A 13,812-nucleotide genomic window follows, 5' to 3' on the forward strand; every position below is an offset into this window, starting at 1 on the left:
GCTGTACATCGTATCCTGCGGGGTGAACATCGCTCCCCCGTCCAGGACGCCCCCCTTTGAGGGCGGCGACAAGTCCTTTCATGGCTTGCAGCCAATTTGCCAGGTATGCACTGAACAACCTAAGATCGTCAGCACCTGCTAACCGTGAATAACAGCATGCTCCGTCAGTCAGGCGGCTGCCTTGCTCGAAGCTGATGCTGGCCGGGAATGCCAGCATCCCCCAACAGTCGGATGGCTGTCGGCGGCCCTGGCTTCACGCTGGTCGTGAGCCCACCAGCGCCAACCATTCTCATGGTGGCGCTGTCATTCTGGCGCCTCCAGTTCGCCCCTGGGGGGTTGGAGTGCACAGAACCAGGCACGACGCCGGCTCGTCGCCTCCCCCCAATGACATTTTACTCCGCAAGGGGGGGAGAAGCGGGCGCGGAGGCGCTATCATAGCCTCCGGTAAGACCCCGGAGGCGACAAGTCTCGAACTCAACAGGATATGATCCGTCGCATTCTGAGGAGCTTGAATGAGCTGCTGAAGACGCCCCTACGGGGGCGCACAGAACCTCACGCCTCTAGCAGCGTCTGCGGACGCGAGGCCTCAGCAGCCTCAGCAGCCTCAACACCATGCCGTTGTCCGGGACGAGAACAAACGGACAACTGGCTGGGAGGCCAGAGGGGTCCCTATAGTACCCCCAGAAAATGGGGTGGGTGTTCCCCTTCCCCTCCAGCACAGGGGCAAAGAAAGGCAAAGACAACAATTGCCGTTCTATGGGGTACTACCGCGTCATGTCAACGCTCAATTGACGATAAGGATTCATGAGATTCCTAGAACGTCGCCAAAACTTTGGCGACCACACCTCATACAATCTGGTCGACAACCACCCTATCTCCGGGCTCTGCGACTAGAGAGCATACGACGCTGTCCGACGCGTAACAAACCCGAGGGGCATTCTCTCTACCTCGCCGCCTCTTAAACCACCTCTTCGATGGAGGTGTTGGGTATTATTTGTTAGGTGAATCTGCTTGGAAGGAAGGGTCTTACAAGAAGGCAAACAAATTAAAGGGTCACAGATATATGTACAGCTGGATTTGCAATGGTGATGGAATTAAATAAGGACTTGTATTCATTTATGGACTGTTCGAAGTTTTCTCTTGCCGGACACTCATCACCCATGAAGGATGCGATAGTAATAACCTGAGCGACTGGCCTTCTAGCATCGGAGTACCCCTAAGGGATGGTTTGATCTGCCAACGTTCCGTTCAGGGCTTGTCCTAGAGGGACATGTAAGCCCTGGCTATCCGAAGATAGCACCGTTGGGGGAGTGCATGAGTATGTAGGGGAAAAGATTTTCGACACGAGCACAAATCACACGGGACCTGAATTCAAAAAACATACCTGTTGCGACAATCTTAACGTGGTATCTGATGTAATCCCGTAACGCTAGCCATGATTCCCAAAGCAAGTCATAAAGCCTTATTCCGCCTCCTCCTATACGCCATACCAAGTACCCGCAGCCTCACCTCTCGTTTTCATGAATCGTACACTACTGCGAGTAATGGCAGTCTAACTCGTAATAATCATAAAATTCCAGGATTGTCTAATCCGCAATATGTTGGAATAGGGGCGAGATGGATTCGCCATAATGGTTTCTTCGGATCGCCTCGGAGAGCAGATAGGAAAGGTCTAGGATGACCAACTTACTCGCGTTTTTCGCTCTCCTGTCGGGGATAGGGAAGCTGTTGGTTACGATAATTTGGTCGATACAATCGCAAGCTTGGAGTTGCTCGAGGCAGTCTGCCCCGAACACTCCATGTGTGGCCATGCAATACACCTTCTTCGCCTTGCCTCGCTTAACGACTGTCTCAGCTGCGGCAATCCATGAACCAGCCTTATCAATCATATCGTCCACGATTAAAACTGGGCGGTCCTTAACATTGCCAACCAGCGTGATCATATGCTCGACCTTGGGATCTCGGAGCTTTTCTTCTTCCTCGTCTGATGACCCCTCTGCATCACCGGAGCCGCCAAGAGCATGTGGTTCGGGAGCGAAGAAAGAAGAAGCATGAGACATGGTCATGGGGTCGTCATCACCGCCTTGGTAGGATTGGCTCCCGCCGCCATCTGACTGAGGTGGGGATTGGAAATCGTCCGCCACAACATGACCTTGAACGAGCCTTCCTTGTGTCACTTCCTGAGCACGTTGGTCGTTATAGACCAGTGCCTCGTCGACGTTTTCTTCTTCATCTTTCAACTCCTCGATGGGGGATGTTTGAGAAGGCGTATAGGCGCGCGTGTACGGCGATCGCGTGAGGCTGTTAGTCCGCAGCGGTGGGGCGGCAGCGCGCCTGGGAGAACCTTGAGAGTCGCCTACAACCCGTGACGACCTAGTTGAGCCGTTCCAATCCGAGTCTCTGTCTTCCGAGATGGCTCTTGAACGCTGGACGCCGTTAACGTAACCAGGAGGGTTATCCCACCCATCCAGCTGGTTCATGATCATACTCGCAGACATATTGGGAGCACGCTTGCGGTCTGTAGTAACCAGTCCGAAGTTGAGTTTCAAGGCATCGGCCAATGACGTTACTCTCTTGGTACCGCCGGCATTCTTGGATACAACAACAGCTTCCTTCCAATTGGGGATATTCAATCGAATCCAACGTGCTATGAGGGGCTCGGCGTGAAGGTTGTCGACGGGACACTTGAAGAATCCTTGCATTTGAGAAGCATGTAAATCGACCGTGATAACATGCTTAACTCCAGCCACGTTAAGCAAATTTGCCAGCATTCGAGCGGTAATGGCGCCCCGGTGAGACTTTTTCTTAGATTGCCGGCTGTATGGGAAGTAGGGAAGAACGGCTGAGTGAAGGATTTCGCAGTTAGCATGTAGGTACTCCTCGACCAAGTCTAGCTATGGTTCAAGGCATATTTTTTTCTTCTTTCTGCAGCTGTCGAACTCACCGGTAATCTTGTTCGCAGAGCCACCTTTGCAAGCGGAGATCATGATGAGCAATTCCATGATGGTGTCGTTGATAGTAGGGCTTCCAGATTGCACAACGAAGACGTCCTTGTCTCGAACACTGGTTAGAATTCGGACGCTTGTTTCGCCCTGCGAATTGGATTGAAAAAGTCAGTGTTACCCAAGCCTAAGCCTGCCTTTTTCTCTGCCCATTGAGAGACGAAGCATTGGGGAAGGATAACACACATTTGAAAATTGAGATAGGTCAGCCTCAGCCGGAGCCATGCCCAGGTTCTCACATATTTTGCCGGTGAGAGCTGGGCATGACGAGCCCGAGAATACCAACGTTCCTCGCATCCTGTAATTGATGATAAAAGAAAGAAAAGTTTTGGTGGAAGAGTGAAGGGTGATGATTTTATGTGGGGCATAGGCAAGGGCCGATAAGAAAAGAGCAGGGCCAATTGATCGGAGCACCTTAGGCGTGGGATACCAATTATTCCGGCAGGTATACATAAGGTAGGTACCCACCTACAGAATACATCATACGGCACTGGTAGCCGGGGTTTCCTTCCTATCCAATTTTTATAGGCTTCAAGGTATCCTTTGGTGATTCGCTCTCTCCTCGGGAGGCGCCGCAGGGGTTTAGGCGCTAGGCTAAACTCTGCAAAGAAGTGGATACTATTACCAAAGTCTCATTGGATGAAATATTTTCTGTGTTGGAATTGTGCTGTATGTTATTATACTCTACCGACTTCTACAGCACCGTGCTTACCTGTCTCATCTTTGCAGCCTCACATTATTATTTTCGTTTGATGTACACACATACATGCGATCAAACTCACTCAATAATATCGCGATATACTGTGTACAATCGAGAAGACATGCACAAGCCATGAAGGATATCCCACTGAACACACCACTTGCATTTGGTTCGAGGTCTTCATCAGGCTGAATCATATCACGATGGGAATTCGTGGCTTTGTCTCTTCAGTATCGCGGTTTGGCGTTCTCTCACATTTGAGCGGCCATACCGTCGTCATTGACGGACCCGCTCTCGCCCATCGTATCTCCGAAACTTGTATGGTAAATCGACCGGTATCTGGTGGATTTGCATGTCTTCCTCCATACGAGCTCCTCAGTCGCATGGTTATAGGTTGGCTTGATGCCCTCAAGTCCCACAACGTCAACGTGTGAGCTAATTCTAAGCTTGATTTTCACTTTAACAACTAATCCATAGTGAACAGGAGGAGGATCTATTTTGACGGGTACCTGCCTCCAAGCAAATGGCACGTGAGGAAAAATAGACTTCTCCGGCAATCCCAAAACATAAGAAAATTGGTATCTTCTAACCCATGTGGGTCAACTAAAACCCCAGGAAATGCGTTCGACCACCTAGAGATCGGTTTAGGCATGACAAACCAAAACAACAAATTACATGACGACATACCCAGACCCCCTTTCCTTGTTCCAGCAGTCCTAGAAGCTCTAAGGAAGGACGAATATTGGGGCCCCCTAGTCATCGTCGTCCCCGGGGAAGCTGATATGTTTTGTGCTGAAGACATTCGCAAGAATGGTGGCACTGTACTAACGACCGATTCTGACTTTCTCATACAGGATCTTGGACTTAAGGGGGATGTAGCATTCCTTTGGGGTATAAGGTCGGACGACCAAAACCCTAACAGCATACCCCTGAAGGCATATAAAATGTCGCTTCATGATATTAACCACCAGTTAGGTGTAGAAACCAAAGGCGGCCTTCCCCGCATCGCCTTCGAAAAACAGAGAGGAGGGAAAAACGGGAAAGATTTACCTTTCGACCTGGTTTTAGATAACGTTAGGAAGAATCGCAAAGCTGCTCTGGACTGCCCACATTACAAAAAGTTCATGGATGAACTTAAGCTCAAGAAATATTTGCCAAGTCATCACCCAGTGCTCAGTCTACTTCCCGACTTAGACCCCAGAATATCGGAGGTCATTATTCAGGCCCTGCTTTTAAAGAAAGCAACAGAGCCTTCAACTTCAGAAGAGAAGGAATTGCGAGGGCCAGAAACGCTCTCTATATTTCTACCTATCCTCTTTGAAAATAACCACATCCTGAGTGCGTGGACCCAGGGCACGAACGTTCGAGAACTTGCGTACAGTCTTCTTCAGACTGTAGTCCTTCAAAAAGTCGAGTGGATCGTTGAATACCGTACATTAGGGTCGTTATCGGCCCACGCAGGACGACGAATCCGTATTCCCGACCTGGAAGAAGTAGTCGCCAACTGTGCTCGACTAGTGGCGCTTTTAGAAAAATTAACCGAGAGCTTTTCATCTGTTGGTATGCAATGGTTAGCATTTTCGGTGTATCGAGATATCCAGTACTCGACATCAGAAGGGCGGAAAATTCTATCCGCTGCGCTAATCAAAGAATCTACCAGTCTACCCAAAAGCCCCGAAAGATACTCATGGGATTTAATACATTTCACAGCTCAAGTCCAGGCCCAATTGTACTCGCTCAGGATAGTGAAGCAAATCCTAGAAGTTGTCCTTGCCCTAGGTCAAGAACTTCCAGCATCAGTGCAACAATTACACAGTCGTCTCGCATCGCTTCCTCTCATCGCAGAGTGGCCTACAGTTGAAAGCATGTCTAGCTTGTTGTCAGAATTTGATAAGCTGGATGGACTCGCAATAACCACGGGTATACTTGGAACCCCCGAGAATAAATTGAAGATTTCGAGAGACATCCGCGAGGAGACGAAGAAAGAGAAGTCCCGGGAGTCGAAGAGATACAAGAAGCAAGTCGAATTTACGAAGCCACTTCTCAACAATCCATACTATATTCTCGAGCAGCTAGGATAATGTTGATCAACATAGACAACCGTCCCAGCTTCCAAAGGAACTTTAAACAGTTCGAGGTAATTTCAGGTGTTAGACATCGAGTATTTTGTGGATAAATTTATCCAGTGGATATAAGAAATCTCAGCAGTAGCCGGGTTCTGACAAGTCCCAAATTTGTATCTCTGCGTGCCTTCTCAATATAGCACCTAGGGTCGAGCCACGACACGCTGTGCCGCAGGCGATGCATCAGCACGAATCACCTCGGACAGCCAAGATCACCGAAGTCCTGGACAACGACCAATGAGTCACCTGAGCACGCGACAGGCTCGTGAATGCGGGGCTCGGGGTTGGTTTATTGCCGCGATACTCATGAATCCTGGCGATCCCATGGGGCTGTGTGTGATTATACCTGTTAATACTACATCAAATTCGGCTAGTAACTATCGCGGTTTCTCGAGAGTATAAGAACTTCAGTAGTGTTCTACAAGTTCTCTTCAATCTCATAATTCAGAATATACCTCTCCTGAAGTTCATTTATCAAACGTCAAACCTATTTAGGCCTACCACCAACCAATATTCCGAGCTACTATACAAATATCATTTTCGAGTATCAATTGGCACATGAACTGGAAGACCTGATACAATGGCAACTAACGCGTCTCTCTTGCCCATTATTCCCCGCATCTTCTTCCTGTATCTAGAGCCGGTCGCAATGTAATACTTCCTAGTTGCTCACATCTGCATAGTAATTTCGACTAACTCATACAGAACGTACGGGATGATTATGAATTATGCCTCGCGAATCCCGATGCTCGAGCTTGCCTCTACTACCGCAAAGGGCCTACCTATTCCAACCTTATCTATGCCATTGATGGCTGATGGTTACCTATTTAATATGATGCTATATGGTCTGATCATCCTACTAGCATCACCACCCAACAAGCGCCTCGTGCAACTACACATCGGAGTCTTGATAATAGCCGATTTCACCCACTGGGCTGGTCTCTTCATGACCATCGCAGAGAGTGACCCCCGTGGGTGGAGCGCCGTATTCGACACTTCTGATTGGAGTTCCGAGACCTGGAATTTGGCTACTTATCCTATCCAAACGCTCGCCATCAAGTTTGCGACCTTGGCTGGGGTGTTTGGCAAGATCCAAGGCTAGGGTTAAGTCGAGCGTTCAATGTTCTTAAGGTGGTGTTGCATTGATAGGATTGAAGCGGGAAGCGATACCAGACAAACCGGCCAGGGACAAGGTCACTTCTCACGAGTTCCAAGGGACTTTGGAAGTAAATAGTATATGCGAATTAAAAAGAAAAGGATACAACGCTAACAAGACAACATTTGGAACCCTAGCCTCTATATGACAATGATTGCCGTCTTTCTCAACGTCTAAAAGTCAACTGTCCTCATTAAATCTTGTCCCCCTTCCTCTAGAGGCTCATTTCCCATTGCAAAGCTCAGTCTTCCCGCCTTAAAAATTCTGACCGCCACCAGCGATAGCAGTCATGTTTGAGTTCCCCGGCTTGATTAGGGTCTTATCCTTGGGTATGGCGTCGAGGACCTCGTCGGACAGGTTCAGGGTATCCTTGACGACCTGGCGCGGGGTCAGGGCGAGCCACTGGGCGGCGCTGATGTCGGAGAACTTGGTGGCCTGCAGAACCTCAAGGAAGATGACGTCGTCGGTGCCGGTGTTCTCGACGTAGTGCCCGTTGGACTTCTGGATGTAGCCGACGTCGCCGGCGGTGAAGTCGAAGGTCTGCGAGGACGCCGGCGCCGCGTACACCGTGATGCGCGCCGACCCCTGCAGGAAGTACGACCACTCGTCGCTCGACGTGTGCCAGTGCACCTCCCGCATCGCGCCCGGCTCCAGCACGACCAGCGCCGCCGAGAACATGTCCGCCACGGGAAAGGTTTGCGGGTCGAGGATCTTGACGGACCCGCCCGTCGTGTTGTGGAATTCCTGCTGCGACCAGTGGTACGTGTACCCCGTGGGCCCCCACAAGGCGCCGGCCGAAGACGTGATGTTCTGCTCCGAGATGTTGGCCGGGACGGGCGTGCCATTGAAAATCTATTTTCATCATTATTAATCGAAGCACATAATTATTAAAATATCTATTGAAAGAGAAACTACTCACATATTTCTCCGCATCAGGGATGTCGTCGAACGAGCTAACATCGGTCTGCAAATCCTTAGCCCAGACGGAGATAGGAGTGCGCATTAGCATCTCGGTGGCGAGGAAGGTATCCGTCTCGGAGAAAGTGCCGCTGTCGAAGATCAGCAAGAACTCGGCCCCTTCGTGCAGGGCCTGCAAGCTGTGAGGCACGCCCTGCGGGAAGAACCACACGTCTCCCGCCGTGACGTCGTCGACGAAGGAGGCGCCGTCCTCGTCGATCGCCGCAACGCGCACCGAGCCCTTCAAGATCAACCCCCTATCCACGCGATCAAGTCGTTAGCTTTTTTTCCGAAATAATCAAACCTAGCGCATTGTATCCGCCTTGAACATCGGATAAGCTCTTACCATTCACCGGAGGTATGCCAATGCAGCTCTCGATACGCATTCGGCGCAAGCCGCATATCCACGCCCGCCATCGCGCTAGATACAGGCAGCACATCCTGGTTCTGCTGCCGCGCCCAGCCGGACTCCTCGCCCGAGCCGAACAAGTTGTGGCTCAAGCCGAGGGGCCACATGGCCTGGGGCACGGTGCCCGTGTCCGTCGAGGGAGGGGCGTAGACATCTGGGTTCAGCTTCTCGTACTCGTACGTGCGCGGACCCGGATCTGTTCCTCCTTTCCCGCCGCGGATGGGCTGCGGGCCGTTGGGGTAGGTGGCGTTCTCGAAGTCCAGGTACAGACCTAGGTCGGCGTCGGCTTCCTGGCCGTTAACTAGTTCTGGGTCCGGCACGACGGCCGAGTCACCCCCGGAAACTGGCGGCCGTGATGCGATGCCGCCTTGTAAATTCGTCGATCCGCGTAGGTCGCCTATAGGTGCGCCTGAATAGGTGGGAATTGGTGGATCAACGCCGCCGACGTTTCCCTGGTTCTCTTCATATATCATTCTATTTGCATACTTTAGTAGCACGTTCACCGTAGGCCTGCCTACATACGTAATGTAGGCAGGGTTAAAGGATGATAGGGGCTACTTACTGTGGTGTAGGGAGACCAACTACCAGGTGAAACAGCCCAACGGCTGTGAGGCTACTCGCGTATTTCATCTCGAACGATATATATCCTTGAAAACTAACGATATACAAGTGTGCGAAATGGGAAGAAGTTGAGTTCTAAGTTTACTCGAGGGCCCAAATAGCCTTTCGGATGTGGTTCATGAATTGTTCAAGAGAAGGGAAGTTTATATGCCCTTTATATCGAAATCCTCAAGGCATTCAACCTCTCCTCTTCTTCTCCCCCTCAATGGATACGATAATCCCCTCATCATTATGGATACCATTTGGAACCCCTACTGCATACTTGCTAGGTAAGTAACGCCGAAGCTCTCGGAGGTATGACAACATGCCCTGTGAAGCCCACCACCCAGTTTTTTAGAGCACTATTCCCAGGTTGTTACCTAAGGATATGCCTGTCACAATCGTGACACACATCAAAGCCGTCGACGATGGAGCGCGATGTATCTCGGCTCTATCGCCCAAAAAAATCCGGCGGTGAAAGATGCAATGGTCAACCGGTGAGGCTTGTAGGCTCATACCTTACTACTACAGCGGAAGAGGCCGAGCCAATTCCGTTGAAGGATGGGTGCGCCCGTCCGTGATGCTATGACCAACCTATAAACCATACCTGCGACACCGAGCTCCGTCCGGGTAGGGCTTCCGAATTGAATTAGTCGCTTATTCATCCTTGATCTTTCGTACATGGTGCATACAAATCACCGGCACGGAAACACGGCACAAAACTGACCTCTCAGATATCATATACGAACCTTGCTGACATCCCCTTCTCCAGCCCGCGATTGTTGCATTTTACCTGCATCAGCTCGGAATCTCGGGGTTCGTCTGTGGAACGTAATTCGTAATTGTCTAGGAAGCCCTGCGCATCCAGCCTAGGGTTTTCAGCTCTATTAGCACATGGCAAAGTTCTTTAGTATATTGATATCGTCATAGTTCGTCGATCGTATAATGAAATATAGTCCATTTTGGGATGGAAGTAAGGATGTGAGAATCTACCTTGGAACGAGCTTGTGACGGAAACCCGGAACCGAACTGCTTGTTAGAGCCTCATACATGCCGAAGGTCATGGGAACATATTCTTAAGGTACTCCAGCTTACTTGCAGACCTTTATCGAAAGCGAGCATCGGGACTTATACTTCACTTTGGAAATAAACGATATTTATAGAACATAATGTGATGATAGACGTACCCAACTCCTGAAAGAAAACCACATAGTTCTGGAAGACCACAATTGATCATTCCACAACCCCTAGGAGCGCCAAGGCATCGGAAGAAAAGGGGGATCTCTAATCAACCTCATTACCCACCATCTTAATCCTCAAAGAACTTCACGATCTGTTGCAAATCTCGCACCCCCAATCCATGTCTCGGATAACAGATGTAAACCTGCTCACCCAGCGCGCCGAATTTCTCCCTGAACCTCGCCTTACCCCCTAGTCTAAGGTTCCTTACAATAATATCGTACGTATTCGCCAGAAACTTAGCCCTTACTCCGCTAAGCTGCGCGCCGGGCGTCAGCCGTTCCGAGACGCCCGCGCCGAAGGTCACGGGGCCAGAGAGCGCGGACAGCGCGGTTTCGACGAGGACCTCTATGGTGCCGTTCGGCGCGGATGGGAAGTCGAACGCCCACTTGACCTGCCACCCGTGCCGGGGCGCCAGCTGCGCTAGGACGACGAGCCCGAGGACGGCGCCCTCCTTTTCAGCGGCGAAGTAACGTCTATGTTCGCGGTCTACCCATGGTCGGACCTCGGTGAGATGGACTTGCTTTCCCTTGCTCCTGCGCCCGGCCTGCCACTCGCGGATCGCGTTGTCGGCGCGGCGCATAAAGTTTTCGTCGGGATCGACGACTTCGCCAATAGTGATGCCTTCGCATTGGACGCGGCGCGCTTCGCGGCCCTTGGACGTGTTGTGGTGTTGATCAGCGTCGACACGTTGCTCCTCCGCGCAGCTAAGTGTTCGCCAGCGCATTTTCGTGCCTAGGACCTGTTGAACTTCTTCGGAGACGAGCATCCATACGGGTGTGAGATGAAGATCCTTACGCACAAAATTGACGAAGGATGTGATGACGTCGTGATATTGTTTCCTATCACAAAGTGGGTCGCCAGCTATCATGGCGAACTTGCCTGCTTGCCTGACGAACCCTACAGCTGCTCCGGTCGGATGTCGCCAAATTTCAAATCGCTCGTCGAGCCAGGATGTGTTAGTGGCATCGCCGTAATTGGCGATGAGCTTCTCGATAGGGGGATATTCATCTTGTGCACCTCGTGGCGCTAAGGTGTTTGCGTCTGGGTGAGGAAGCATTGGAGGGCCAGCAGGCAGTGACTTAGGATCGCGTGGGAAAAGCGATGCGTTTCTTACATCGTCCAGCTCAAGAAGCAGCATCACGATCCGTTCCAGGCCCAAACCAGCTCCGCCGTGAGGTGGTGCTCCAAGGTCGAATGCGCTTAAGTACTCTTCCATTCCCTGCTCACTGATTTTTGATTCCGCCATACTTGCGCGAAGTTCTTTGGCATCATGTATGCGTTGTCCACCAGTGCAAATCTCCTGGCCACGTAGAAAGATGTCGAACGAGTTAGTCCATTTCGGATCCTCGGCTTTATGAGTGTAAAACGGCCGAGCGTTGGCTGGGAATTTATCTAAGACGTAGTAGTCGGTCTGGTACTTCTCCTTGACGAGTTCGCCGAGACGCATCTCGTCTCGTGTAGACAGATCCTCTTCCTCGACTTCTCTACCATCATCTCGGAGCATTTGAATCCCCTCAGTGAAAGGGATAATCGGTGTCTCATCCAACCAGACAAGATCCTTGCTAGGCCACCGCTCCCGGACGTTATTTAGCTCAGGCATAGATTGCACCGCAGTGAAAATCGCTCTGAGGAATTTGTCTATGGTCTCTATAAGCTCCCTGTAGGATTCTTTCAAAGACATCTCGATGTCTAGCCCAGTGTATTCCGTCAAGTGCCGATGCGTATTTGAATTCTCTGCGCGAAACACAGGACCGATCTTTCAAGCCGGTGTCAGTATTCGATTTTCACTTGGGGACAAAATGGAGTGATCGACACTCACCTCGTACACTTTCTTAAAATCAGCCGATATGACCATCTGTTTGGGTAGTTGCGGACTTTGCGCTAGGAATGCTGTTCTCCCAAAGTATTGCACTTTGAAGACTTCCGAGCCGCTCTCAGTCGCAGCAGGTTGTAGCTTAGGTGTTTGGATCTCCAAGAAACCCTGATCCTCTAAGGACTCCCGGAACTTCCGAACGATCATAGATCGAATTCGGAATATAGCCTGGTTGCTTGGATGGCGGAGATCCACCACACGTCCAGACAGACGTTGACGGAGCGCGTCAGGCGGTTGGTAGTTGTCAAAAGGTAGGTCATTGGCCGGGTTGACAAGATGTATAGAATAGACCAGGACCTCTATGTCTGAAAACGTCGCAGACGTGACGGGCTCTTTTGGTTTCTGCAAAGTGCCCGTGACGTGAACGAGAGATTCAGGGTTAAGCCGCTGTACCCATCGGATCATATGGGGCGATGCGTGTGAGAGGACACCCTGGATGGAATCTGTCTGATGCCTGAATAACAAGAAGGTCAGGGCTTGAGATAGCCGCCTCAGGGTATGTATTCTTGCGCGGAAGTTAACCTCGGACCCTTCTGGTAGGCCGACGATCCGTTCAAGCGAACATAGCTCATGGGGGTGAACATTTTCGCCATAACGAGCCTTGGTTTCTTCGTCTTCTTCTTGCTCTGCTATCTCATCTTCTTGTCGTCGTCGCTGTTCTATTTCATCTTTGTCCTGCTGTCGCCGCTCGGATTTCTCAAGCTTCTCCTGCTGTTTAGCCTCTGTACGTTGTGCTGACTTTCCCTTCTCCGGAGTACTTGGTTCTGTTTCATGCTTACTCGATCGGAAAGGCGAGGTTATGGCATGAGCAAGATCTCCCAGCGGACCCGACATAGTTGGATATCAATAATAGTTAACAATAGTTGGGGACTTTGTTGTTGTTCAGGTTCAGGTTTGAGTTTGTACTTAGGGGTAATGTACTCGGGACGATCAAAGTGTGTTTAACTCGAACCGGGGGGAAGGTACGTTATGTTTGTTGCTTGCTCCTGAACCATAGATAAACATTCGTGGAAACCGAGTAGGTGAAATCTGCAATTTGCGTCATCCTCACGTAAATTCCATCCTGTCATGGTGTATGCCTAGATGCGCTTTGTCGGATCTCCAACTTGATTCTTCCCGAATAGACGGTTACAATTGCAGATCGATCTAGATACCAGTTCTTTCATCATTGCCTTCTTAGGAAAGTATTTCATTTATCCCGCCATTTTATACCCAATTGTTGTTTTAATTAATTATATTATAGGTCGTCATATCCTCAAGTTCTATGCAGAGAATGGTCAGCAATGTCAGACATAGCACATCGTTGGTTTCCATTGGTTCGATGTGACGTCTGCAAGGAACTGTCATGGATTGTTACATATTTTTGGCAACGATGATGTCTTCGAAAATACTTATTAGGAACTCAGGAGAAAGCCGTTGATTCATAGACCATATCAGTCGGTGGGTAAGAGCTAGATTGGTGAACGACCGGGAATTTGTACACAGGTCAAAATGGAACCCAGGAATAATACGTAGACACATATTTGTGATTAGGTCAGTGAAGTGTGTTACTACTTAGGTAGGTAGATTTAAATGACCTCGAATCTTTAAAATAATATTAAGCAAAAATCTCTATGTGAATGAGTTTGCATCATGATTCTGATGCAAATTTGAAAATAACTCGACAAGCCAACGTACCTATGTTTGAAGGTTGGAAGTTTGAGCAGAGAGCAGATGAAATGGTGCTAGTGGACTCGGTCGGGGCTCTCCT

The 13,812-nt window shown here is 50.1% G+C and overlaps 5 protein-coding genes across 5 annotated transcripts; 2 read left to right on the top strand and 3 right to left on the bottom strand.

The window, feature by feature from the left end:
• Positions 1–1,586: 1,586 nt before the first annotated feature.
• On the bottom strand, positions 1,587–3,299 carry F4807DRAFT_461178 (phosphoribosyl pyrophosphokinase; the record flags this gene model as incomplete). Its single annotated transcript, XM_048001647.1, has 3 exons — positions 1,587–2,842; positions 2,945–3,092; positions 3,189–3,299. 3 exons carry the CDS (start codon positions 3,297–3,299, stop codon positions 1,587–1,589), a joined length of 1,515 nt encoding a protein of 504 aa, XP_047853578.1.
• A 372-nt stretch (positions 3,300–3,671) lies between these two features.
• F4807DRAFT_108848 (XPG domain containing-domain-containing protein) lies at positions 3,672–6,094 on the top strand. The gene is made up of 2 exons (XM_047992731.1): positions 3,672–4,132; positions 4,187–6,094. Exons 1-2 carry the CDS (start codon positions 3,906–3,908, stop codon positions 5,781–5,783), a joined length of 1,824 nt encoding a protein of 607 aa, XP_047853579.1. The 5' UTR covers positions 3,672–3,905; the 3' UTR covers positions 5,784–6,094.
• Positions 6,095–7,177, top strand: F4807DRAFT_109013 (uncharacterized protein). The gene is made up of 2 exons (XM_047992735.1): positions 6,095–6,476; positions 6,531–7,177. The coding sequence occupies exons 1-2, from the start codon at positions 6,406–6,408 to the stop codon at positions 6,925–6,927; spliced, it is 468 nt and encodes a 155-aa protein (XP_047853580.1). The 5' UTR covers positions 6,095–6,405; the 3' UTR covers positions 6,928–7,177.
• On the bottom strand, positions 7,082–9,616 carry F4807DRAFT_108869 (Bicupin, oxalate decarboxylase/oxidase). The gene is made up of 4 exons (XM_047992734.1): positions 8,910–9,616; positions 8,285–8,821; positions 7,901–8,195; positions 7,082–7,833 (listed from the first exon to the last, which is right to left on the bottom strand). The coding sequence occupies exons 1-4, from the start codon at positions 8,975–8,977 to the stop codon at positions 7,237–7,239; spliced, it is 1,497 nt and encodes a 498-aa protein (XP_047853581.1). The 5' UTR covers positions 8,978–9,616; the 3' UTR covers positions 7,082–7,236.
• On the bottom strand, positions 9,617–13,155 carry F4807DRAFT_108868 (aspartyl-tRNA synthetase). The gene is made up of 2 exons (XM_047992733.1): positions 12,009–13,155; positions 9,617–11,945 (listed from the first exon to the last, which is right to left on the bottom strand). Exons 1-2 carry the CDS (start codon positions 12,894–12,896, stop codon positions 10,257–10,259), a joined length of 2,577 nt encoding a protein of 858 aa, XP_047853582.1. The 5' UTR covers positions 12,897–13,155; the 3' UTR covers positions 9,617–10,256.
• Positions 13,156–13,812: the final 657 nt, after the last annotated feature.

The sequence above is a fragment of the Annulohypoxylon truncatum genome (assembly GCF_022578515.1).
Source record: "Annulohypoxylon truncatum strain CBS 140777 unplaced genomic scaffold F4807scaffold_19, whole genome shotgun sequence".
NCBI classification, from domain to species: Eukaryota; Fungi; Ascomycota; class Sordariomycetes; order Xylariales; family Hypoxylaceae; genus Annulohypoxylon; species Annulohypoxylon truncatum.

Coding starts and splice junctions, on each gene's coding strand:
- F4807DRAFT_108848 (XM_047992731.1), top strand. CDS start 3,906: ATGGGAATTCGTGGCTTTGTCTCTTCAGTATCGCGGTTTGGCGTTCTC. Junction 4,133..4,186: donor AAGTCCCACAACGTCAACGT/GTGAGCTAATTC, acceptor CATAGTGAACAG/GAGGAGGATCTATTTTGACG.
- F4807DRAFT_109013 (XM_047992735.1), top strand. CDS start 6,406: ATGGCAACTAACGCGTCTCTCTTGCCCATTATTCCCCGCATCTTCTTC. Junction 6,477..6,530: donor TATCTAGAGCCGGTCGCAAT/GTAATACTTCCT, acceptor TAACTCATACAG/AACGTACGGGATGATTATGA.
- F4807DRAFT_108869 (XM_047992734.1), bottom strand. CDS start 8,977: ATGAAATACGCGAGTAGCCTCACAGCCGTTGGGCTGTTTCACCTGGTA. Junction 8,822..8,909: donor GTTGGTCTCCCTACACCACA/GTAAGTAGCCCC, acceptor GTATGCAAATAG/AATGATATATGAAGAGAACC. Junction 8,196..8,284: donor TGGCATACCTCCGGTGAATG/GTAAGAGCTTAT, acceptor TCGCGTGGATAG/GGGGTTGATCTTGAAGGGCT.
- F4807DRAFT_108868 (XM_047992733.1), bottom strand. CDS start 12,896: ATGTCGGGTCCGCTGGGAGATCTTGCTCATGCCATAACCTCGCCTTTC. Junction 11,946..12,008: donor ATTTTAAGAAAGTGTACGAG/GTGAGTGTCGAT, acceptor CCGGCTTGAAAG/ATCGGTCCTGTGTTTCGCGC.